General features: G+C 45.8%; 1 protein-coding gene across 2 annotated transcripts in view; it reads right to left on the reverse strand.

Annotated features, from left to right (window-relative positions):
- Positions 1 to 3,161: 3,161 nt before the first annotated feature.
- ZNF423 (zinc finger protein 423) overlaps positions 3,162 to 23,868 on the reverse strand; it is a 475,743-nt gene continuing 455,036 nt past the window's right edge. For both annotated transcript variants that reach the window (XM_060254540.1, XM_060254539.1), the window contains one exon: positions 3,162 to 3,911. In XM_060254540.1, the coding sequence (XP_060110523.1) occupies positions 3,882 to 3,911 (30 nt within the window). In that variant the 3' untranslated portion in view covers positions 3,162 to 3,881. The remainder of the gene's footprint in view (positions 3,912 to 23,868) is intronic.

Here is a 23,868-nt window from a genome sequence, read left to right on the forward strand (position 1 = left end):
TGCTCCTTTGTGGCGTTTTTTGAGTTCTCTGGTTTCACCTCGTAGTTTTCTCCGTCTGGATAGTTCTGCTGCGACATTAACCAACTTCTGGATGTCTGAAGGCTGTCCAAGAGCAAAAGGAGCCTCAGACATCTGGTTTACGGTCGCCATTTTTTAAAATTACTTAGCAATATGCGCATAACCGCATAATGTTTTAACCTATGCGCATGTGCATATAATGTGCGCGTGCGCATAATAGTGGAGGGGGGGAAAGAACAGCATGGTGCTGTCGTGTGGAGTGATTCGAATTGCAGTATGGCAGTCTGATCGATAATATCCGGAACAAAGATATTCGGAACAGAACCGGGTCAGTTTAACACGGACTCAACACGCTGTGTGAACAGGGCCACTCAGTCTTAAAGGTGCCCCTGGATTCAAACTTCGTTCGGCTGCGTCAGGCCAACATGGCTACTTACCTGAATGGATGGATGGAACTGCATTATCTGGAGGTAGACCATGGGGTTATCAAGCTCAGGGTTGTCAGACTGGCAGCGGCTCTCCGAGGTCTCAGGTGGAAGTCTTTCATATCATCTACTACCTGACCTTTTTAACTGGAGATGCCAGATCCTAGTACCTTCTGCATGTCAAGCTGTTTCTTTGCCACTGGACCACTAAAACAACATATCAGAAGTCTTTTCTAAAAATCAGCTTCTTGTGTGCCAAAAGAAATGTTTAAATAAATTTCAGGACACATAGAAAGCTAGTTTTAAAATGGCTTTTGATTCCCCCCCCCCCCAGTATAAAAGACTGACACTGTGAACCTTAGAATCATAGGGCAGAAATAGTTAATTAATTAGTTAAGAGCCAGTTTAGTGTTGTGGTTAAGTGTGTAGATTCTTATCTGGGAGAACTGGTTTGATTCCCCGCTCCTCCACATGCATCTGCTGATGTGACCCTGCGTCAGACACAAGTTCTCGCAGAGCTCTTCTCTCAAGACCAGTTTCTGTCAGAGCTCTCTCAGCTCCACCTACCTCACAGGGCGTCTGCTGTGGGGAGGAGAAGGAAAAGGAGATTGTAAGCTGCTCCTTGGGGTAGTGAAGGGCAGGGTATACATCCAATTTCTTCTTCTTAATCCTTCAAAACTAGCCTCCAGCATGTTGAAAGCAAAATATTTTAAAATCCTCTTTTGGCACACAAAGGGTTAATTATGAAGGGGTTTCTTAAGATGGGAAACATTAGACAGTCCAAACATTGGGAATCCTTCTCAAGCAGCTCACAAGATCTTCTACAGAATGGGTTTTGTTCTTAGGGAGACAGTTTGGTGTAGTGGTTAAGTGTGTGGACACTTATCTGGGAGATCTGGGTTTGTTTCCCCACTCCTCTACTTGCAGCTGCTGGAATAGCCTTAGGTTAGCCATAGCTCTGGCAGAAGTTGTCCTCGAATGGGCAGCTTCTGGGAGAGCTCTCTCAGCCCCACCCACCTCACAGGATCCCTGTTGTGGGGGAGGAAGATAAAGGAGATTGTGAGCCGCTCTGAGACTCTGAAATTCGGAGTGGAGGGTGGGATATAAATCCAATATCTTCATCTTAAAAAGAGCCATTTGAGGGGGAGGATCACCAGTTGTTTGCAAAACCCATCCTAAAAGAATTTTGCTATCATCCCTTTTAAAAAATGGATCATGTGAATATTATGACAGGCAATATGAAATGATTGCTTTACAATTTCTGTGCTGCTTGCCTGTAGTTTATAGATGTGTATTTTCAGAGACTGGTCAACAATCGGTTTTGTTATTGTCTTGGCTGTGTGACACATTCACTTATTTATTTCATTAGTCTTTCAGCCTTCCCTCCCTCTGCACTGCAAAGTCCAGGTGGATAGCAAATTAAAAACAATATCACAAACGTGTTGCTAAAAGCAAGTTAACACAGCAACAAATCAAAATTGAAATCAGACGGCGGCTTAGGCACTAATAATAAATTCATCCAAAGCGAGGTTATGTCAGTGAAGACTGGTACAATGGCAGAGCGGATAGCAAGGAGATGACCGGGGAGGTCAATTCAGATGGAAACTTCACTGCATCTGCTGTATGCCTGGCAGAACATTTCTGTTTTACAGGCCCTGTGGAGCTGAATCAGATTCTGCAGGGCTCAGATCTCATCTGGAAGGGCGTTCCACCAGGCTGGGGCCAAAGCTGAGAAGGCTCTGGCCTGGGTTGAGGCTAGACAAATACTTTTGGGGCCGGGGGCCACATCGGCTGCACATCTACCATTTCTATGGCTGAAAAAACATTCAGCTGTGCATACGGTACAGTCTTCACAGAGGAGGCACGCATGGGAAGTATTCACATGCCAAACATCCTCTGCATGCAAGAGAAGAAGAGATTGGATTTATATTCCACCTGTTCTATATGTGATCAGAATTATATCTAATATATGGAGTTCTTGCCTGGCTCACTGGAACAATTAGGATCCAAATCCCTGCTGTCCTACTCCAATCACGGGCCCCCTGCTGGTTTGAATGGTCCAATAGCAGGCTAGCGCAGGAATCTTGAGTGTATACAGAGCTGGCCCCGTTGGCCCAGTCTTCGTGTGGCTCCTCCCCTCTCAGAAGCAATCCCCTCTGCAGTCGTTCCACCTGGCTCGTCACAGGAACAGGAGACAAAGCAAGATCCCACTCCATCACACTGGCCAAGACTCTCTGGGCTCCTTTCTTTCCTTTCCAGAACCAGCTCCTGCTGGGAACATTCTGTCCAGTCACTACAAATGTAGAGCAGCACCTGCATTTGCCCATTTCCTATCCCTTTTCCTAAATCATAAGGTCCTCTTTTTCTATTGTAAGCCAACTTGCACACGTCAGAAGAAGAAACAGATACTTCCTAGATGTTCCGGGCTAGAATCGGCTGGCCTAACGCTCTGAAATAACAGGATTCTTAAGAATTAAACGACGTCCAACTGCATCACCTGATCCCGGTATCGGAAGATAACCTCGTGCTTGACCAAGTCAGTTTTATTTGACCTGTTGTTTCCCCTGCTGTGATTTTCCAAGAGTCAAACGCTAGCGTTGAGGTTCAGGCCTAGGCAATATCTCCCGCCTGACAAATTATATCACACAAATTACATCGCATTCCCCGCAGTAAGCAACACGGAACACACGCGTCGATAGATGGATTGAGACTCCCAACACTCGTCCAATGTATTCCCTTTATTGAACTGTATTAGTTAATGCAATCAGATTAACTCACATTTATAAAGCAGACCATCCAGTTGCACTGAAATGGATGATATTCATTACATAGTTGTTTGTTTTTGTGTTTTTTTTAATCTTCTTAAAATTTATTTATTTAATCACTGTCCGGTGAACTGGCAAATCCAATCAAAGCATTAGTCTTTAATTGTTAAAAAAAAGAAGAACCTTCGAAAATGTGTAAAAAAAAATACTCAGACAATAGCCAAGCCATCACATCACAATGCACAATTACCTAAAAATCGCAATTAAAAAAAAATTAAGCAGTTAAACAGGGAAGAAAGGAAAGAAAATAAAGGGGGGGGGGAGGAAATCACTCCTAAATCTTGAACTATCAGTATAATACAAGAAGCAACAAAGGGCAGCGGCATCAAAGCAGATTTCTATCTAGCAACTATAAATTCAGTTAGAAGCAGTAGCTTTAAAGTACGCTAGGCTTAAGCAGGACAATAAAAAATACTGAGCATGGAATACTTTTAATCTCTTCCATTAATATTCATTTCCAGCTGCTTATAATAGCAGCGCCTCATGGCCAAATCATTAGAGTTTTACATCTGGGTTGCAAATGACACTTTGATTGGATGTAATGTTCAAATGGTCTTCCCCACTGAGCTGCCGTCAAGTCTTCCGCGGAGAGGTGTCCTGTCGTGCCAGGGGCTTACTGAGCATGCTGGCTCAACGTGTGGTTCTGGAAAAAGATGGGGGAAAAGGAGACACGCGTGAGGGGCAGAATAATAGAAAGCAAACCCGAACACTCCTACTCAGTCGCATTTATGCGGGACTCAACATAAAAGCTTTGCAATTATTACCGAACAAAATGCAATAAAGAGGAAGGGGGAGAGAGAGAGAGAGAAAGCAAGAGAGAAAATGCTTCTAAGTAACAGCTGCCAACGTGACACATTTGCTTTGTACCGATAGATCTGTTAATGCTGGCATGAACTTAAGGAAGAGAAGGGTGGTGGTGGTGGTGATGGTGGAGGGGAAAGAAACGAATTTCAGACAGCCAAGTAGCGCCATGAGGATTTCACTGCATCCAGGCAAAGTGGTAACGCTCTACAAGGAAGCCTGTCTTCTGGGACTTCCTTAACTGTAACAATTAAACAATATCCTCCATCACCCAGGGACCACCCACCCACCACTCTTCAACATATCCCGTACGTTATTCTTGCATGGTACTGAGGGGAAAGAAGTCTTGGCAGGAAGAAATGCCAGATTGCAGCGCGCGCGCGCTGACAGTGGGAGAAATACTTCGGCAACCGAAGTACCAGTTGCTCTGCCCATCTCCCGCTTGGCGTGGCTAAGGCGACCAGCTCTTATGCTGCTACAGCCCAAGAGGAATATGATGGGACTTCTCCGGTGCCATGTCCAGTCCCTGCTGGCTTCCCATCACAACCCCCCCTCCCTTCCCCAAGATGGACAGCCAAGAAAAATTAAGAAGGCTGCTAAACAGGAGGGCTGAATGCGGCTTTGCACATGCCTGCCTTCAGAAACGAGGGACAGGTATTCTGCTCACAGTGAAAAGGGAACGGGCAGGATGGAAAACGGCGTCTGCATTGCTCAGTGACTTAGTCTTAAGTGAAAGGATGGCACATGTTGCACACCTCTGCAATTAGCTCCCAGCCCTCCATAAAGGGAGCTGAAACCAACCCCCCTCCCAAGGGAAGCATTACCGTTCAGACATCCTGTCTGTCATTTGCCAAGAAGCTAAATAAATCCTAATGCTATTCAGAAGTTGCACATCCAGTCTAATGCAAATGGAGTCTCAGAGTTACAAGTACCTTAGGGACAGACTCTGGAATATCGAGCTCCAGGAAGTCTCCCTTAACCACTCACTCGCTATTTTGTGTCTAACTCCAACACTACATACCATCTCATTTCAGAGTTTCCCGAAAACCTGGCAGACTGGCTGAAGGGCATTACTCGATACGGGTGCTGAAATGGCGATAATCGATTCCCATCTCTTGGGTTTCTGCCTGAACACCGACTTTGTAAAAATGGGTGCCATTTTGTTTGCATGAGGAGGGGAAACTATTCCCGTGAAATGAAAGATGGTACTGATCCAGAGAAAATTAGTCATGCTATCACTGAACCCCATGGAAAATTTGCTGCCATTAACTTAAGCCCCATTCAATTTAACAGGATTTATGCGCTACTCATTTACTTTAGAGCATGGTGCAATTTTTCACTTTTGCAACAGAAAGAGTCGAAATGCTTCCCATTTACTTTTCCCTCCTGAATTCCACGATAGGTTGTAGACATCTTCCTACAACAACCATCGGTGGCTGTGCAGTCTTAGTCTAAATTAGTTTACAAGCCCGACCCTATTTTTCCTTAGAACCGCAGCCTGCAAAGTCATCCAATGCTCAATCAATAGCCGTGCAGCATTATATACATATTCCAGGACATTTAGTTCTGCATGAAGTTTTACTTCTTTCTTCAAGAATCCAGAGTTGTGTTTCATGGTGATGGTGGGGGGAGAAATCTCTCCACCCAAATCTCTCCTGAGTCCTTTATTATTGAGATGACTTCAGTCTAATGGAAATTGTCTGGTGACAACATTTAACTAATAGAAGCTGGATTTTCAGGTCTCCTCTCTGGAGGTGGCAGTGACCCATTTAAATAGTGGTACAATAGTGCCTGAACTATGCACTTCCCTAGAGTGGCCACCAGGTGTCAGAAGTGCCGCAGAATTTCTAAAACGCATCCAAGTTTTTAGGTATGTTGTGACCAGCGGTTTTCTTACAAAACTCTAGACAATGATGGTCATTCTTTTTCGCACCACACACGACCAAGGTTAAGGGGAAAGGCAGAAAACACCGTAGTTTGAAAATACACCGAAGTAAGGGTTTTTGAAAGGAAACATCAAGAAAAATGATTAAACAACCAAGTGAGAGTTTCAAAAGAGAGCAGCAAATTCTACCATGAGCTGTGTTGCTTTGCACAAAGTGACATCCAAACACATATTGGCAATGCCAATTATTTGTAATTTGCAAAGTCCTTTTAAAACCTGTGAAACGAGGCGTTGGACACAGAACTATATTATCCTGGATGATACACTCATTTGCTGTTCCACTCTTCCCACTTCACCATAACAGCAAAAACCCTTTTGTCAGTGACCTGTGAATTACCCAAAGTGTCATTTAGTATCCAGCTCTAGGCTTGTTCTAAATAATGGGGTTATCACAGATGAGAATAACCACTAAACAAGATTCAAAGCGATGACTTTCCCCGAGGAAGACTACTTTGAAACCATGTGTCAAAACTAAACCCCAAAGAGCTCTTTTCTAGTAATTAAAAATCACATTGATGATATTGAGGATACCAGTAAAGCCACTTCTGGAAGGACTTGAGACATCACTGATAAACTGGGTGGTACTGCAGCTTTGGACATGATTAACAAATGGAACTAAAAATTCGCAGCAGTGTTACAGATGACAAATAGGGACCTTCTTTCTTCCTGCACCCTGCAGTGAATTCTGAATTCCCTTTCCTCAAAACTCTTTTCACAACAAAAGGAAGATTATTTACTTCACCATTAAAAGGAATTCTGGAGGCAGTTAAGCCTGGAGAGGAGGCGGCTGAGAGGTGATATGATCACCATCTTCTAATACTTGAAGGGCTGTCCTATAGAGGATGGTGGGGGATTGTTTTCTGTGGCCCCGGAAGGTAAGACCAGAACCAATGGGTTGAAATTAAATCAAAAGAGTTTCCAGGTCAACATTAGGAAGATCTTCCTGACCATTAGAGCCGTTCCTCAGTGGAACAGGCTTCCTTGGGAGGTGGTGGGCTCTCCTTCCTTGGAGGTTTTTAAACAGAGGCTAGATGGCCATCTGACAGCAATGAAGATCCTGTGAATGTAGGGGGAGGTATTTGTGAGTTTCCTGCATTGTGCAGGGGGTTGGACTAGATGACCCTGGGAGTCCCTCCCAACTCTATGATTCTAGGATATCGGGATCAGATGACGCCACCAGAGAGGCATGGTTGGACATCAGTTCCACCTTTTCTTGCTTTTGAGTGGACAGTACACCTTTTGACAGTATAGTAATAGCGGGAGTCCTTGGGGCCCCCAAATCATTATTTTGTAGGTAACTAGCAAGTCCAAAGTAATTTGTTGCAGTATATGAGGAAGTGACTGCCAACACATATCCTTCGTTGGGCCCAGGGACAGCACATGACACATGCGCTCCCCTCTGTTGCAGAAGCTATTTTCATTTATTTCCTTTAAAACATTTCTTTGCCGCCTTTACACCCAAATAGGGTCCCCCCCCCCCCCCGAGGTGGTGAACATCAAATATTTCAATAGTGAAAAGATTTAAAATAAAGCATATGCATAATAAAACAAACAAACAATAATAGCAATAACACCAAAAATCAGGGAGGAGGCCAATACCAAAGATTGGGTGGGCCAAACAGAACAAAAAAAAAGTTTTCACACATTTGGGGTCAGTTTGAGAGCCAGTTTGGTGTAGTGGTTAAGTGTGCAGACTCTTTATCTGGGAGAACCGGGTTTGAGTCCTCCCTCCTCCACTTGCACCTGCTGGAATGGCCTTGGGTCAGCCATAGCTCTGGCAGAGGTTGTCTTTGATTGGGCAGCTTCTATCAGAGCTCCACCCACCTCACAGGGTGTCTGTTGTGGGGGGAGAAGATAGAGGAGATTGTAAGCTGCTCTGAGTCTCTGATTCAGAAAGAAGGGGGGGTATAAATCTGCAGTCTTCTTCTTCTTCTGGGGTGGGGAGACAATGCAGGAATGTATTCTTCTTCAGTGACGGGGGCTCTCCTTCCATACTGCTCCCTCCCACCACAAAGCGTGGGACATATCTATTACAAGAAGTAATTCACTAACTACAATCACTGTCTCCCATCTGAAGCGACAGCAACAGTTAATTATTCATGCATCGATGCTCATGCAAAATTACAGCGCACGTCTTGTACCTGCCTAAAGCACGGCTGCAGATTCACTTCCAAGCTCACTTCCAAGCTCGAGTGCTGGTCCTGACCTTTAAAGCCTTGCATCAGCCCGGTGCAGACACTCGGGAGAGCTGCTACAAGGGCAGTGGCTCCACCTCCTGCCTCTGCACAATTGCCCAAACATCTGCAGGGGTTGCTGCGCACAGGGGTGGGATTTTAGCAGGAGCACCTTTTCGTATTAGGCCACACCCCCTCTGATATAGCCAATCCTCGGTCTGAGAGCTTACGAGGCTCTTTGTTGTAAGCTCCAGGAGGATTGGCTACATCAGGGGGTGTGGCCTAATATGCAAAGGAGCTCCTGCGAGAATTCCACCCCTAGCTGTGCATTCACCCCCTTCCTGTGATCAGCGACACCGCTTTCTGAACATCCAAGCCCTCTGCGCGGTTGCACCCTGCAGATGACCAGGCAAATGCAGAGCCAGGGGCCCACTCTCCCTCCCTGTGCATTTGAGGAACATGTGGGGCAGGCATCTGTGCTGGACTACTGCCCGGGCATTTGAAGCTCCTCCTTCCACATGACTTTACCTAATTACTGCAGTTGCCACCAGAAGACCTACATTGTGCATTGCCAGGGGTGAAATTCTAGCAGGAGCTCCTTTGCATGTTAGGCCGCACCCCCCCCTTCCCCGATATAGCTAATCCTCATGGAGCTTACTGGGCTTTTTTTTTGAAAACTCTTCGAGGACTGGCTACATCAGGGGTGTGTGGCCTAATATGCAAAGGCGCTCCTGCTAGAATTCCACCCCTGTGCATTGCCGTGATCTCAAATGAGGTGGGGGTTACATGAATCAAGTCTCAAGAATAAGTTTCTTCAGAAATGCAGGATGAAGAAGAGTAAAATTTGGAACTGGGATCAAAAGAATAGCCCTCAATGAAAACATCAAAACCCCACAGGAATGTAAATGGGTTCAAATTGACCCCACTATTTTTTAAAGTTAAGGAACAACCTCCCCACAGTTAAGGAACAACCTCCCCACAGATATTCATCTGGTGACAAGGAGCTCAATTTAAGCTAAATTTTTACCTATTTCCTGTTAGTTTTTAATTTTAAAAAACCCACGATATTATTTCATTATAAGGTTATTTTTTTAATTGCCCATAAGCTACTCCAGCATCTTCAGAGGAGAGAATGGGATGGAACTCTGCTAAAACTAATAAATGTTTAGCGTGTTCATATTTCACATCCCACTCTTTTCTGGGTACATATATGGATCCCCCAGTTTTTTTATGTCTTATACTGGTTCACAGGGATTTTGGGGTAGGAAAAAGCCCAGCAGGAACTCATCTGCATATTAGGCCACACACACCCTGACATCACCATTGTTTCACATAGGGCTTTTTTGGTGGGAAAAGCCCAGCAGGAACTCATCTGCATATTAAGCCACACACCCCCTGACATCACCATTGTTTCACACAGGGCTTTTTTGTGGGAAAATCCCAGCAGGAACTCATTTGCATACTAGGCCACACCCCTTACAGCACCATTGTTTCACACAGGGCTTTTTTGGTGGGAAAAGCCCAGCAGGAACTCATCTGCATATTAGGCCACACGCCCCTGACATCACCATTGTTTCACACAGGGCTTTTTTGTGGGAAAAGCCCAGCAGGAACTCATTTGCATATTAGGCCACACCTCCTGCTGCCAAGCCAGCCGGAACTGTGCTCCTGTGTGTTCCTGCTTAAACAAACAAAAAAGCCCTGCTAGTTCACCCTGCACCGTATTTCTAGTCTACCGGGTGTACATACAGGGTTGCAAGAAACTAAACAGACAAGGCGTGATGAAAGGCCTACTAGAAATGTCTTGCAGGTGCACGTCTAAGCAGAGAAATATATGTCTAAACATAGAATGGCGCCATTGCATTCCAAGGCAGACGGATTCTGACATATGCCTGGCTCAGCCATTTCTTCTCAGTCCTTAATTGCAATTTCTTTGGCCATCCCTTTGAATACTGGCATTTTTCTTTTAGCGAAGAGGCATGCAAAAGGTTTCGCATCCTTCAATCGAACCAAAAGCCTGTTGGTGCGACGCCGATCCATACTTATTTAGGTAGCGTCATTTACAAAGATAATGCAAAATCAGCACTAGTGGCTAGGCATACGATCTACCGGCCGAGAACATGATTTCCAACCTGTGCAGCTGCCGGCATTGATTACACCAGGCAGGTCAATAATGGAAAAGTGTGTGGCTCTAAATCTGATAATGAAGCTCTCCTCATGAACCCTCACTCCTCAAACATGGGTTAATAATACCTTCTGCACACGTATAATACAAAGAGCATGCTTGTTTCTGTAAGCAAGGGGCCGCGCACCGAAGCATGCTGATTGTGCTCAAATTCAGCTGCAATTCAGAAGCAGGGTAACTGTTTACCTCCCCTCCAAGGGCTTGCAAACCCAATGGAACATCAGCCCACCCATCAGGCCCAAGGAGGGACATTTGCAATAAACAAATTGCAGGAATGTTCTGCTCGGGGGAAACACAGTTTGCGGTGTCCCAGATAACTGCGTTGAGCAAAAATCAGGGAAACAAACAACCTCATCACCAGAATGTTTCGTGAAAGAGGCCGACATCTACAGTAATGCAAAGGTAGCCATCGGTACTCTCCTAAACAGGGTTGTTCCCTGCTAAGTCCATTGAACTCAGTGGGTTTAGAGAAGTGTGTAACTTTGCTTAGGACCAGGGGTGGAATTCTAGCAGGAGCTCCTTTGCATATTAGGCCACACACTCCTGATGTAGCCAATCCTCCAAGAGCTTACAAGGCTCTTTTTTGTAAGCTCTAGGGGGATTGGTTACATCAGAGGTGTGTGGCCTAATATGCAAATTAGCCCCTGCTAGAATTCCGCCCCTGCTTAGGACTGTACTGCAAAGCTCCTACAGCCAACAAATCTCTTTCTCAGATAACGTCAGTAATATTACAAGCAATGTCAGCAGTGGCACTAGGCCATATAGTGCCCCGGGCGAGCCCCCTAATCTCTCTCCCACAGGTGCCCAGCCAACCTCATCTCACCCCAGCAACCTTTCCTGGGGTATCTGAGAGGCGGGGCAGAGCTCCCTTCCTTGCCGTGCCAGCGGCCATGCCGAGTGCTACGGTGCGGTGCAACTGGGCTCGCTGCAGGTGCTGCAATCCAGACACGTGCCCAAATGCCCGTCTGCCACCACCCTTGCCTCTGCCATCCCTTCTCTCCCGCATGATTTAAAATGTGTGGCAGGGCGCAGGTGAAAGGGCCTGCTGATTGGCAGGGCCTTTATCTGCGAGTGGGGAGAGCAGCGGCTCTCCCTTCCTCGCTCGCTGCTTCCTGCCGCTGGAGGGGGGCCACCCAATTCGGCACCCCCAGGCTGCACACATAGGCGACTGCCTAAGGTCACCTAAGGGATGTGCCCAGGGCTTTTTATGCAGAAAAGGCCCAGGAGGAACTCATTTGCACTTTAGGTCACACCCCTGACATCACATCACCATTGTTTTGCACAGGGCTTTTTAAAGAAAAGGCCCAGCAGGAGCTTACGTGCATATTAGGTCACACCCCCTAGCACCAAGGTAGCCGGAATTGCGTTCCTGCTCACCCCTGCATGTGCCAGCCTTGAGCAATGTGCAGTTTTAATGCCCTCTCAGCCCCACCTACCTCACCGGGTGTCTGTTGTGGGGGGAGAAGATATAGGAGACTGTAAGCCGCTCTGAGTCTCTGATTCAGAGAGAAGGGTGGGGTATAAATCTGCAGTCTTCTTTTTTTTTTTGGTCAGTTGGATTTGAGTTTGGGGTGGACTAGGAGGTCAAAAGAACCCCAGAGAAGGAGTCTGCCCCCCAGCGGAGAGCAGAACTAAGGGCAGAATGAAGGTGAAAGCTGTTAGCTTGCCACACCTGCACAAAGTCCAGAAAGGAACTTGTGTGCTTAAGAAGCCTGCAAAATGTGTATGCTAGTCTATTACTCAGTGCAATTCAGTAGGTAATAGAAATTCACAACCTACATTCATCCTGTGAAATTTCTTGCCATCTGTACAGGGCCTCAATGTGTGGATTTTTTTTTTTTTATCCACACGCTGCATCCAAATTTGGAATTAGATATACGATGGCACACAAACATCCTGTAGCTATTTTAACAACAGCCGCTGCCAACACAATTTATCCTGAACTGCTTAAGTCTTTAAAGCACCTCCTTGGTGACAAGTAGTTCACTAAGATCTCCATAGTACAGGAAAGCAACCAAGGCTGTAAGAGACTATGACCTGCCTAGCTATCTAGCTGGAAGTCGGAATTGGACACGCAGCTCACCTTTTTTGCATTTTATCCTTACAATGACCCTGTCAAAGAGCTCAAGTTAAGACAGAATGACTGTCCCAACAAGAGCCAGTGGATTTCATACCTGAGGCCTTATCCTAAACTCTGGCTTTTAGCAGTTATATCAGGGGTGCCAAACATGTGGCCCGGGGGCCAAATCAGGCCCTCGGAGGGCTTCTATCAGGCCCATGGACAACTGGCTGTCATCTGCTTCCTTCTCCCTCTCTCTTGCTTCCTTCTGCATAACAGCTTGCTTTGCAAGGCTTGCTCAATCGCACAGGAGCTATAAAGCCAAGCCTCTCTTCCTTCTATTGGCTGATGTTCCCCCTCTCTTGGTCCCCTGGGGAAGGACGGAAAGAGCCAGAGCTTCCTTTGCCCAGTTCCATGGATCCCATGGGAGAAATACAATGAAAGCACCTTTAAGACCAAAGACTGCTAACGTTTTAAGCGTGTTTTAAGAGGGTTTTTTTTTTAAATTTAATTATGTTTGTCTGAGTCCATTTTAAAGTTTATATCTCTGCTACCTAATCTTGAATAGGTAAGCACATGGCCCGGCCAGGTCTGACATGGCCTGGCAAGTTCTCATTTATGTCAGATTCGGCCCTCATAACAAATGAGTGACATCCCTGTATTATATTATACCAGCTCTCCATTACCCGGTAAGATTCAAGGGATAATTATGTATTTAAAAAAAGAACAGATTGGCTTTATACTACACCCTTCATTACCTGAAGGAATCTCAGAACAGCTTACAATCTCCTGTCCCTTTCCCTTCTCACAACAGGCACCCTGAGGTAGGTGGTACTGAGAGAGCTCTCCCAAAAACTGCTCCTTGAGTTATGACTGACCCAAGGTCATTCCAGCAGCTGCATGTGGAGGAGTGGGGAATCAAACCTGGTTCTCCCAGATAAGAGTTCACATACTTAACCACTACACCAAACTGGCTCTCAAACCTAGCATCTACATCTGTGAGAACTGAAATCTCTCTCAGGCACTTCTGAGGCCAACCTGTGTTTTGCTTTTTCACTTCCAAAATTTGCAATTAAATTTATAGTTTGTGGCTTAGCACAACTGAAGATGAGGCTCTTTGTCCGCAATAATAAGATCACGATAATAAGAGATTCTTTAGATATAAGAGCTGGAAAGATAGTTGCCTTGGCCAGCAGAATTTATTTTATGGATTCCTTGGGGCACGAGGGAGGGAGAGAAAGACTGGACATGGTGAGAAAGACTGGGACTGCTCTAATCCAATGCACGAGCTGTCAGGACGTGGACTGAAAAAGCAATCCAGAGAGAAGAGAGGGGATGAGGAGAGAGAGCACAGAACGACCTGCCTGATTGTATGTTGCCATTTTCTCTTTTCTTCTGCCACTCGACAGGAACAAGGGGAGGAGGATCACCTTTGCACTCCCAGGCAGTTTGTGTATACGCTTATTTTTAGACTGGGTTGATAATGATCCAAGGGTCTCACACTAACAGATGGCCTGCCTTAAAGCCTCATATGCTCACTAGTACGCTCTTCCCACAAAACAGTAAATGTACTCAAGAGCGTGCCATAAACAGCTTTCAATGAGTACTCCAAATCCAATTTAGTTAGCACACTTCATTAAAACCGATAGCGGGTAACCAAAAGCTTCTCTCGTAACCAGCCTTTAACTCCCAGTGGGCTGTTCCAGGTAACTTGTAAGCACGGATAGTTATCTGCTCAGATCTCAGTTTTCCAAGAAAGACCGTTCGCTCCCCCCCCACACACTTTTTTTTTCATGTTATGGGATCGTAAAGCATGAATTCTAACCTCCAACATGACACTTAATTAAAGGAGGGGGGAGGGACAGTCATCTAGGAATTTAGGCTTGTGATTTCCAATGGCATTTAGAGAATCCCTCGAGGGACGGAAGCAAGAAGTCGGACATATTCTTCTTGTTACAGCGAATGGGGTTCACTTTACAGTTCCGCATAAAAAATACAAACATTTATTAGTTGTGAACTGCCAAGGAAAGAAAAGAACGAAAATTCGGCATCCTGTGGAAGAACATAAAAAGACAGACAAGCCTTGGCCAATGGGATAAAAATCAGATATGTCTCAGAAAATGTGACAATTTGATTCCAAGATGGGTCAATGCAAACAAGAACTGCTTTCTTTGCACAACAGAACTGGCCACTTCTCTCTTCTTTCAAGTCTTTCCACAAAACCCTTCTATTCCACGCATTCATGAGCTCAGCACCACGGCCCTCAACTCCGATGAGAAACCAACAATCAAGGGTTTTCAGGGAATTCAATTTTTCTGGGGTGAAATATTCTAACAAATACCCATTTGGATCTAATGCGGTGTCGTTATCTGACTTGCAGTCAGTGAATGAACCTGCCTTTAAAAGGAAAACACACCAGGTTCATTTAACATAGGGTGTTAACAAGCTGTATAAATAAAAACATTAGAATGTAACAGAAGCCATGTTGGATCAGGCCAGTGGCCCATCCAGTCCAACACTCTGGGCGTTTTCGCACTTACCTTTTACTGGCGCGACCATCCCCCTCACGCCGGCGGATCTGCAGGGATTTCGCACCAGAAGCGCCGGCGCAGCCAAAAGAGCCGGCAACTTCCGTCGCGGAGCCAGCTCAAACGTTTTCCTGCTTCTTGGCGGTTTGAGCTGGCTCCGCGACGGAAGTTGCCGGCTCTTTTGGCTGCGCCGGTGCTTCTGGTGCGAAATCCCTGCAGATCCGCCGGCGTGAGGAGGATGGTCGCGCCAGTAAAAGGTAAGTGCGAAAACGCCCTCTGTGTCACAAAGTGGCAAAAAAAAAGACCCAAGTGCCATTAGGAGGTTCACAATTGGGGCTAAAAGCCCTTCCACTTTGCCCACCCCCGCCAAGCACCAAGAATACAGAGCATCACTGCCCAAGACAGTTCCAACAATACGCTGTGGCTAATAGCCACTGATGGACCTCTGCTGCATATTTTTATCCAATCCCCTCTTGAAGTTATTCCCTGCTTTTCTCCCAAGTGAGGATCCAAAGCAGCTCAAAGTATCATTCTCCCCTCCTCCATTTTATCTTAACCGCCCCTGCTCCCTGTCAAACTGGGGGCACAAATGTGGATCTACCAATCCCCAGTCTGACATTCAAAATGCTGTGCCACAAAATTTGGCTATAATATAAATCAAATTATTTTTAAAGTCGCCAATAGTAGTTAAACTAAACCACTTGACTGAAGAAAAAAAATCAATAAACCTCACTTAATGAGGTACCTAAAAGATGAGAAGGTCCACAGCTTTGTGGCGGAGCATCTGCTTGGAATGAAAAAGGTCCCAGGTTCAATCCTCAGCTTCTCCAATTAAGAAAAAAGGAGTAGGTGATATGAAAGACTTCCGCCTGAGACCTTGGAGAGCAGCTGCCAGTCTGAGTGGACAATACTGACTTTGATGGACCGGTGGTTTGATTCAGTATAAGGGAGCTTTATATGCTCAATCCTCACTTGCTAGAGTCAGTCCTCTGGAAAAAAAAATCAATTTCTTTTTTTTTTTAACATTTAAACATTTTATTGAGGCATAAAAGTAGCTTACAATCCATAACGCAAGAAGTTTACCGTGAAGATTAACAGAGATAATTTCAACATCAAAACTTCCCCATTAAGGGAGTGGGGGGGGACCTTATTTGTTGAAGTTTTACAATATAAAACTAGGAGTAACCACAGACTAACATTAATAATGATGAATTTTTAAAAATGGGAGACGACAGGGAGTGTTGGGTATTGGAATATCACTGACATGTGCATTTAATATTAATATAATATTAAAGTTAACTAGTATCCTAAATAAGAAATAGAATAATAACAAGAAGAACCAGTTAGGTCCCTATGAAAAGTAATGGTCCACAGCATTGTATACACTAAGCTTGCCTTTTGTATTCTGATTGCTTCATGTACATCATAAAAATAAACCTGAGTTGTTTTTTTGTAGCAGGAACTCCTTTGCATATTAGGCCACACACCCCTGAGGTAGCCAATTCTCCAAGAGCTTACAGGGTTCTCAGTACAGGGCCTACTGTAAGCTCCAGGAGGATTGGTCACATCAGTGGTGTGTGGCCTAATATGCAGATGAGTTCCTGCTACAAAAAAAGCCCTGACAAACCTTACTATTCTTGTGTAAGGTAGACCACTAATATCATGCCCATTTGGCAGATGGGAGATCGGGGATGAGTAGTTTGCTTGAGACCATCTCGTGCAACAGATGGCCGAAGTGAAACTTATGTTTAATGGTGCACATGTGTTGGGGAATGTCTTTGGAAAATACCTTTAAGTCAAGATCGTACTTGGAGAGCATTATTTTATTTTTATTTTTTAAACTCCCTGCCTTGCACTCTCTCCCCTGCCTTTGCAGTTCCAGCCCTGGGGTTACAAAATTAAGTGATGATCTGACGTATTTTTGAATGCCGGAGTTTAGGCTGCTTAGAGCTAATTAGCCTGATGTTTGTCTGCGCCAGTGGAATGTGCGAAACGGAAGGGGGGGGGGCAGGTGAAGCAGCTTCATCACCTGCTTCCAGCTGAACAGCTGTTCAGAAAAAAAAACCAGAAAGCAGGTGCTTGTGAGGTGATGTCATCACACGGCGCCCACTTCGAGGAGAAGAAACGGCAGCACACAGAGAACCATCTGGGGAAGAAGGTGGAGAGGGAGCACAAAAGGGAGCAGAAGGATCCACGGTGATATTTTTCAGCGCAGTGCCACTCTGTATTTTTAGGAACTTTGAATCTGCCATTTGGGAGCAGTGCCTGGAGCTTGAACTGTGAACTTCACAGCTCACACCCTGAGAAACCAGACCTCAGTCATCGTTATCTGATACTCCGTAACCTCGGACACAGAATCTTGTCATGACAGACCCCGTGAGTGGCAGGCAGCATGGAACGTTCGCCCTGGCGAAACCTGGTAGAACTACTTCAGGTCATTTTGTAGAAAAAGAGGTGCCGGAGATCATTAGCACAACTCATTTGCATTTGCCACATGTCGCTGACATCACCGGAAGGTGTACTAAATTAGATCGGATCAGCATCTGCCTTAAAATGCTTCTTGAATTATAATTGTCAAAATGAAACCTTACTCCAAGTCCCATCATACTTCGTAAATTACTTTCTCCTATATGGCCACAGTGGCATGATGATTTCCATCCGTCTGTTTTATATGTTTTGGTTATTTCCCCAGTTTTTTGTGGGGGAAAATATTAGAAAGTTTGTCAAATCTTAAGAGTTCAGCAAAATTCTCACCGGGGGTTTGAACAATGGAGCCCAGAAGCACTTAATGGGGGGGGGGGGGTAAGAAAGAAAGAGCGCAATGAAAAACAGCTCCTGCCCAAAATGAGGCCTGAGCTGCATTCACTCATCATGAACGAACTCGGAACAAGTCGGTATTATTCTCAGCTTCACAGACTCCCTTCTCCCTCCTCTTCCTGGTTGAGGAAACCTTCATCCTCACCTCCATTGGTTGTACACAACCTCATCGTTTCAGAACCTTGTCTCTTTCCCAGGAATTTCCTCCCATCAAGCAGACCTCTGCTCACCCAAGAGCCAGGAGGAAACAGTCTTGCCCCCTTCCCCCCTGTAGCCTTCCAAGGCACATGGCTGTTACTCCACCGACCTCAGGAATAACCTTTCACGGGTACGGCAAAATTGGGAGCGGGGAAATGGTCTCGGCAACGGCTCTGCACTGCCCCCTCCAGAAGAGGGAGGAAGAAAGAGACAGCCCTAATAGCCCCATGCAGTAGATGAAGATGAAGATATTGGATTTCTATCCTGCACTCCACTCTGAATCTCAGAACTGCTCACAATCTCCTTTATTTTCTTCCTGCACATTAGACACCCTGTGAGGTAGGTGGAGCTGAGAGAGCTCACACAGCAGCTGCCCTTTCAAGGACAACTTTTGAGAGAGCTATGGCTGACCCAAGGTCATTCCAGCAGGAGCAAGTGGAGGAGTGGGGAATCAAACCCGGTTCTCCCAAACAAGAGTCTGCACACTTAACCACTACATCAAACTTGCTCTCAAAGAAAAGGCTGGTTCAGGTGCCTCCTTCAGGTTGCACCCACCCGCACTTGCAGCTGGGGTGACCTCGATGGGGACAACCCACCTGTCATTGGCACACTGGGACTTTTTCCAGTGACCTTCATGGCCAATCTGCTTTTGTTCCCAGGGTCCAAAAGGACCACTGCAGGAGAAGAAAGCCAGGAATTTTGGTGGACATCAATGCCATCTACTGAGCAACTGCAGAATCCAATTCACTAGACTTTGGGAGAGAGGATTGACTTTGAAATCCCACCTTTTCCCTTGCCCAAATGCCCATGGCTCTTTCCTCTCTGAATCTCAAGGATGAGTTGCCAGAAAAAAGAATCTCCTTCAAATACATGGCTGCGACTTGGCATTAGCTCAGCTACCCCATTAAGACATTGGAAGGGCTGCGTACACCCTATTTTAAAAAAGTCCATTGGATAGAATGCTGCTGCGAAGAAAAGTAATGCAAAGCCCTAGGGAAAATTTCCTTAGCGCAGCACTTTGGAAATAATAATAAAAAAAAGAAAAGACAGCACTAGAGAATACGTTATTAAGAGATAACCAGAAGTTCTCTGTTAGAAAGAGAGCAAGAGAATATCTGTAAACACGCCATGATTCACTCAGGCACCCATTGAAACAAGGCAGCTAATAATACCTTGTCTCGAGAGATGCCGGGCTCCTGAGAATTTTACTAACAAAAAGCAGATTCATCAACCTTTGCCGCTCTTTTTAGTCATCAATGCACTGCGCTGAAAATCACAATAAATTAGGCGCTCCTTCCTTCTCCACACCACCGTGCAAGTGTAGAAAATGAGCAAGTTTTTAATTACCACTGCCTTAAGTTTGCAACAATGGGATATTTTTAAAAATTGTTGACATGTAACCCCCTACACATCATTTCCATCTGACTGCGTAACAGAGTTTTTGTTTATGCGAAGCACAGAAAGAAGCAAAGGATGGAGTCCCAGCATGCAGGCTAGTTCTGTTGACAATTGTTGGCCTTTTAACCTCCGGTTGGACAGTCCGCAATCTTCTCGGGGACTTGTCGAAACCTCTTCCTTGCTGTGGTCTCAAGTTCTCGAGACCGGCTTTCAGGCACAAAAGAGCCGGCTTCGCCGATATGTCGGGCACGCTCCGTTGAACACGTTGTCATAATTTGCATCCATCCCAACGTGGATGGTTCATCTGGTAGCTTTTGTAGCAATAACTGGGTGGGCATTGAGGGGAGGGGAGACAGGATAATAGCTTCTCAAACGACAATGAATTTTTAAATTGACTGCAAGGAACGAGGAATGGAACGGGTGCACCGGAAAATTTACTCGGCACAAAGGACCAATATCCAAACTGTGTTGCGTTGTGAGCTACATGGCCCTTCCTCAAAGTAATACTTAATGCTAGTAAAAAGGTAAAAGTAGTCCCCTGTGCAAGCACCAGTCATTTCCAACTCTGGGGTGACTGTGCTTTCACATTTTCACGGCAGACTTTTTACAGGGTGGTTTGCCATTGCCTTCCCCAGTCATCTACACTTTCCCCCTGGCAAGCTGGGTACTCATTTTACCAATCTCAGAAGGATGGAAGGCTGAGTCAACCTCGAGCTGGCTACCTGAACTCAGCTTTTGGCGGGATCGAACTCAGGTAGTGAGCAGAGCTTAGGACTGCAGTACTGCAGCTTTACCACTCTGCGCCACAGGGCTCTTACCCAATGCTAGTAAGCAGCTCTTAAATCTCTGGTTATCTTTATCTAGGAAAGTGGCCGTATCTACTATAAATCTGCCAAAGTAGCAAAGTGGTTAGTGGTGGACTAAGATCTGAGCGCTCCAGGGTCTGATCCCCCCTCTCTCATTGAAGCTCACTGGGAGAGTCACTCTCTCTAAGCTACCAGCCAGACCAGTTGTAAGGATAAAGTGGAGAAGAGGAGAATGTTGATAGCTGCCTTAGATGCCGACTAGGGAGAAATCTGATCCTTAGCGTGTTTAGTCAGAATCAAGTCTGTTGGAAGGTTGGAACACTTTCCCTATGAAGAAAGGTTAAAGCTCTTTGGGCTCTTTAGCTTGGAGAGACATTGAATGAGGGGTGACATGATAGAGGTTTACAAGATTATGCATGCGATAGAGAAGGTAGAGAAAGAGGTACATTTCTCCTTTTCTCACAATAGAAGAACTTGTGGACACTCAATGAAATTGCTGAGTGGTCGGGTTAGAACAGATAAAAGGAAGTACTTCTTCACCCAAAGAGTGATCAACACATGGAAGAAGATGATGATACTGGATTTATATCCTACCCTCCGCTCCGAATCTCAGAGCAGCTCACAATCTCCTTTGTCCCCCCACCCCCACAACAGACACCCTCACAGCAGCTGCCCTTTCAAGGACAGCCTCTGCCAGAGCTATGGCTGACCCAAGGCCATTCCAGCAGGTACGAGTGGAGGAGTGGGGAATCAAACACGGTTCTCTCACATAACAGTCCATGCACTTAACCACTGCACCAAACTGGAATTCACTGCCACAGGAGGTGGCGGCGGCGGCTACAAGCATAGCCAGCTTCAAGAGGGGATTGAATAAACATATGGAGCAGAGATCCATCAGTGGCTATTAGCCACAGGGTATAGATGGCAGTGATGCTCTGTATTCTTGGTGCTGGGAGGGGGGGGCAACAGTGGGAGGGCTTCAAGTATCCTGGCCCCCCTGGTGGACCTCCTGATGGCACCTGTTTTTTTGGCCACTGTGTGACAGAGGTTTGGACTGGATGGGCCCTTGGCCTGATCTAACATGGCTTCTCTTATGTTCTTAAGTCCGATTAAGGTCCTCTTCTTTGGCATCTGGCTTTGATAGTGTCCTAACCTACCAGAGGCAGACTGGCCATTAAGCTAGCAGGAAGAGTTGTGGGGGATGGCCTGGAGGTGAAGCAAAGGGCAGCCCTTGCCTCAGGCAGGGAAGGAGGTGCCTGGTCCAGTCCCACCTCGAGAAAAGAGCACCCAGATGCCCCCCTTATAGGGAGGGCCTGGCAGGGCAGACTCATTCTCCCTGTTTCTGGGGGTAGAGACAGGGTCGGGATGGGTGGGACTTTTTCTGGACCATCCCCCCCCCGCCCTCTCCCAGTCTGTCCTTGTCTTCTCCTCAATCCATACCAGCACAAGCAGGCCTCTGATTCAGCAGGAGCTCACAAGAGCACAGCTCCTGAACCTTTCTGACAGTTCCACCTCCTCCTTCCCACCTTGTCCACTGAATAGTAGGTGCAGCTGCATAACAATCCATGGATGAGCTGCATCACCTATTTTTCTACAAAACGACCCCTGAGCACAAGGATGCAAGAACCATACAGGCTTCCTATCTTCATTAGTCAAAATTGCATTGGAAAAGGATTGCTGGCAAAAGTGTGGTTTAATGTTGGTAATCTGAAAAATCACTAGGTTCTAGAGGAAATGGAAAAGGTTCCCTTAATCCAATCAACTGCTGCCACGTTTTGGAAGGGGGTCATTGAACCGGAGTTGATTCTTTACACTTTGTGACCACAAGAAGCTTGCATTGTACCAAAATTAGACCACTGTTCCATCTAGCTCAGGACTGTATATTCTGATTGTCAGTGTCTCACCACAATCTCAGGCAGAGATCAGTCCTTCTCAAAGCCTGCCACTTGGGGATTCCTGAAGTCAGGGGTGGCCAAACTCTGGCTCGGGAGCCACATGTGGCTCTTTCGCACATATGGTGTGGCTCTCAAAGCCCCCACTATGCCACTGGCTGGCTTGGAGAAGGCATTTGTCTCTTTAAATCACTTCTCCAAACCAAACAAGACAGCAGCTTGGGAAAATGAATTTAGGCTGTGATCACACATGCAAAATAATGCAAAGATTTCAGGTTTTCACGGCTGGTAACACCATTAGGGTTTGTAGAATCTTTTGGGCTCAAGTGCTGTGTTCTACTGGAGAAAGTTTTTCTTCCAGACGTTTCGTTCTCAGCTGCGGAGAACATCCTCAGTGGTGTTGCAGCCGGAGCAGGCGCTCTGACCTTCTTGGTTGCTGCTTTCTCCAGGAGAACATGGCACTTGAGCCCGAAAGATTCTACAAATCAAGATAATGCACTTTCAATGCACTTTCCAACTGGATTTTGCCAGTTCACACAGCGAAATCCAGTTGGAAAGTGCATGGAAAATGAATGGAAAGTGCATTATTTAGTGCATGTGAGAGATCCCAGCCTTAAAGTTGCTTTCTTTCCACCTCTCCCCATCTATTTTCCTTCCTTCCTTCCTGCCTGCCTGCTCTCTAACATCTGATGTTCATGTCTTATGGCTCTCAAAGATCTGATGTTTATTCTAAGTGGTTCCTGCGTTAAACAGGTTTCGCCACCCCTGCTTTAAGTAAAGAAGCCAAGGACTGAACTTGGGTCTTCCTGCATCCCAAACACAAGCTCCATCATCGAACCACAGTACTTCCTAAAAAGTACCTTTTTGTTGCTATGATTAAGCTTAAAAGAGGAAAAAGGAAGAGCAAAGTAATGTCCACAGAAAGCTGTGAGTTTTCACTCAAGCTATTTTAATCACTGGTACGTAGCCAAAGCAGTGAATTCTTGAGATTACCACTGAGCCATATTGCCACTCATTCAAAATCGAAAGTTTGTAAGAAGGAGAGCAGCAGAAACAAATCCTAGGACCCCATTTGCTCCTCAAAGAAAGCAGCTGTAATCACTCCAAACCTCAACGAATCCCTGCATCTAGGGCAAAGCTCAGTGCTTATGCCTTAGATTATAACAGAGCTAAGAAGTAAGCATCAAGTGACCTGCCTACCTAAGGGACCGCCTCTCCCCATATATTCCCCAGAGAGCACTAAGATCCAGCTCCCAAAACCTCCTACAAATCCCTGGGCCAAGAGAGGCCAGACTGAAGATAACTCGGGAGCAAGCCTTTTCACTAATGGCCCCTCGTTGGTGGAACCAACTTCCAGAGATGGTGCGAGCCCTGCGGGACTTGAACCAGTTTCGCAGGGCTTGCAAAACCTCTCTTTTTCAGCTCGCATTTAAAACAGGACCAGACCAAACTGATTAATTATTGTAATTGGAACTGATGTATAATAATGCATAAATTGTGACCGATAGAAGTATAGCACCTATTTCTATCTGTTTTTCTATTTTCTATTTTTAAACTTTAATTAATTTATAACTGTACCATTTAAATCATTGTGTATCTGTTTTAACTAAATCATGGCTTGCCATGTCTGTGAGCCGCCCTGAGCCCGCCTTTTGGCGGGGGAGGGCGGGATATAAGAATAAAATTTGATTTGATTTGATCAAGTGGAGTTCTAAGTCCAGGCTGCCAGCTACGGTACGGTGAATTTGCATGTTCCGAATACCGTACTTCCAGCACCGATTGTCTGTGCAACTGTTG

The sequence above is a fragment of the Heteronotia binoei genome, chromosome 14 (assembly GCF_032191835.1).
Source record: "Heteronotia binoei isolate CCM8104 ecotype False Entrance Well chromosome 14, APGP_CSIRO_Hbin_v1, whole genome shotgun sequence".
In the NCBI taxonomy this organism is placed as follows: domain Eukaryota; kingdom Metazoa; phylum Chordata; class Lepidosauria; order Squamata; family Gekkonidae; genus Heteronotia; species Heteronotia binoei.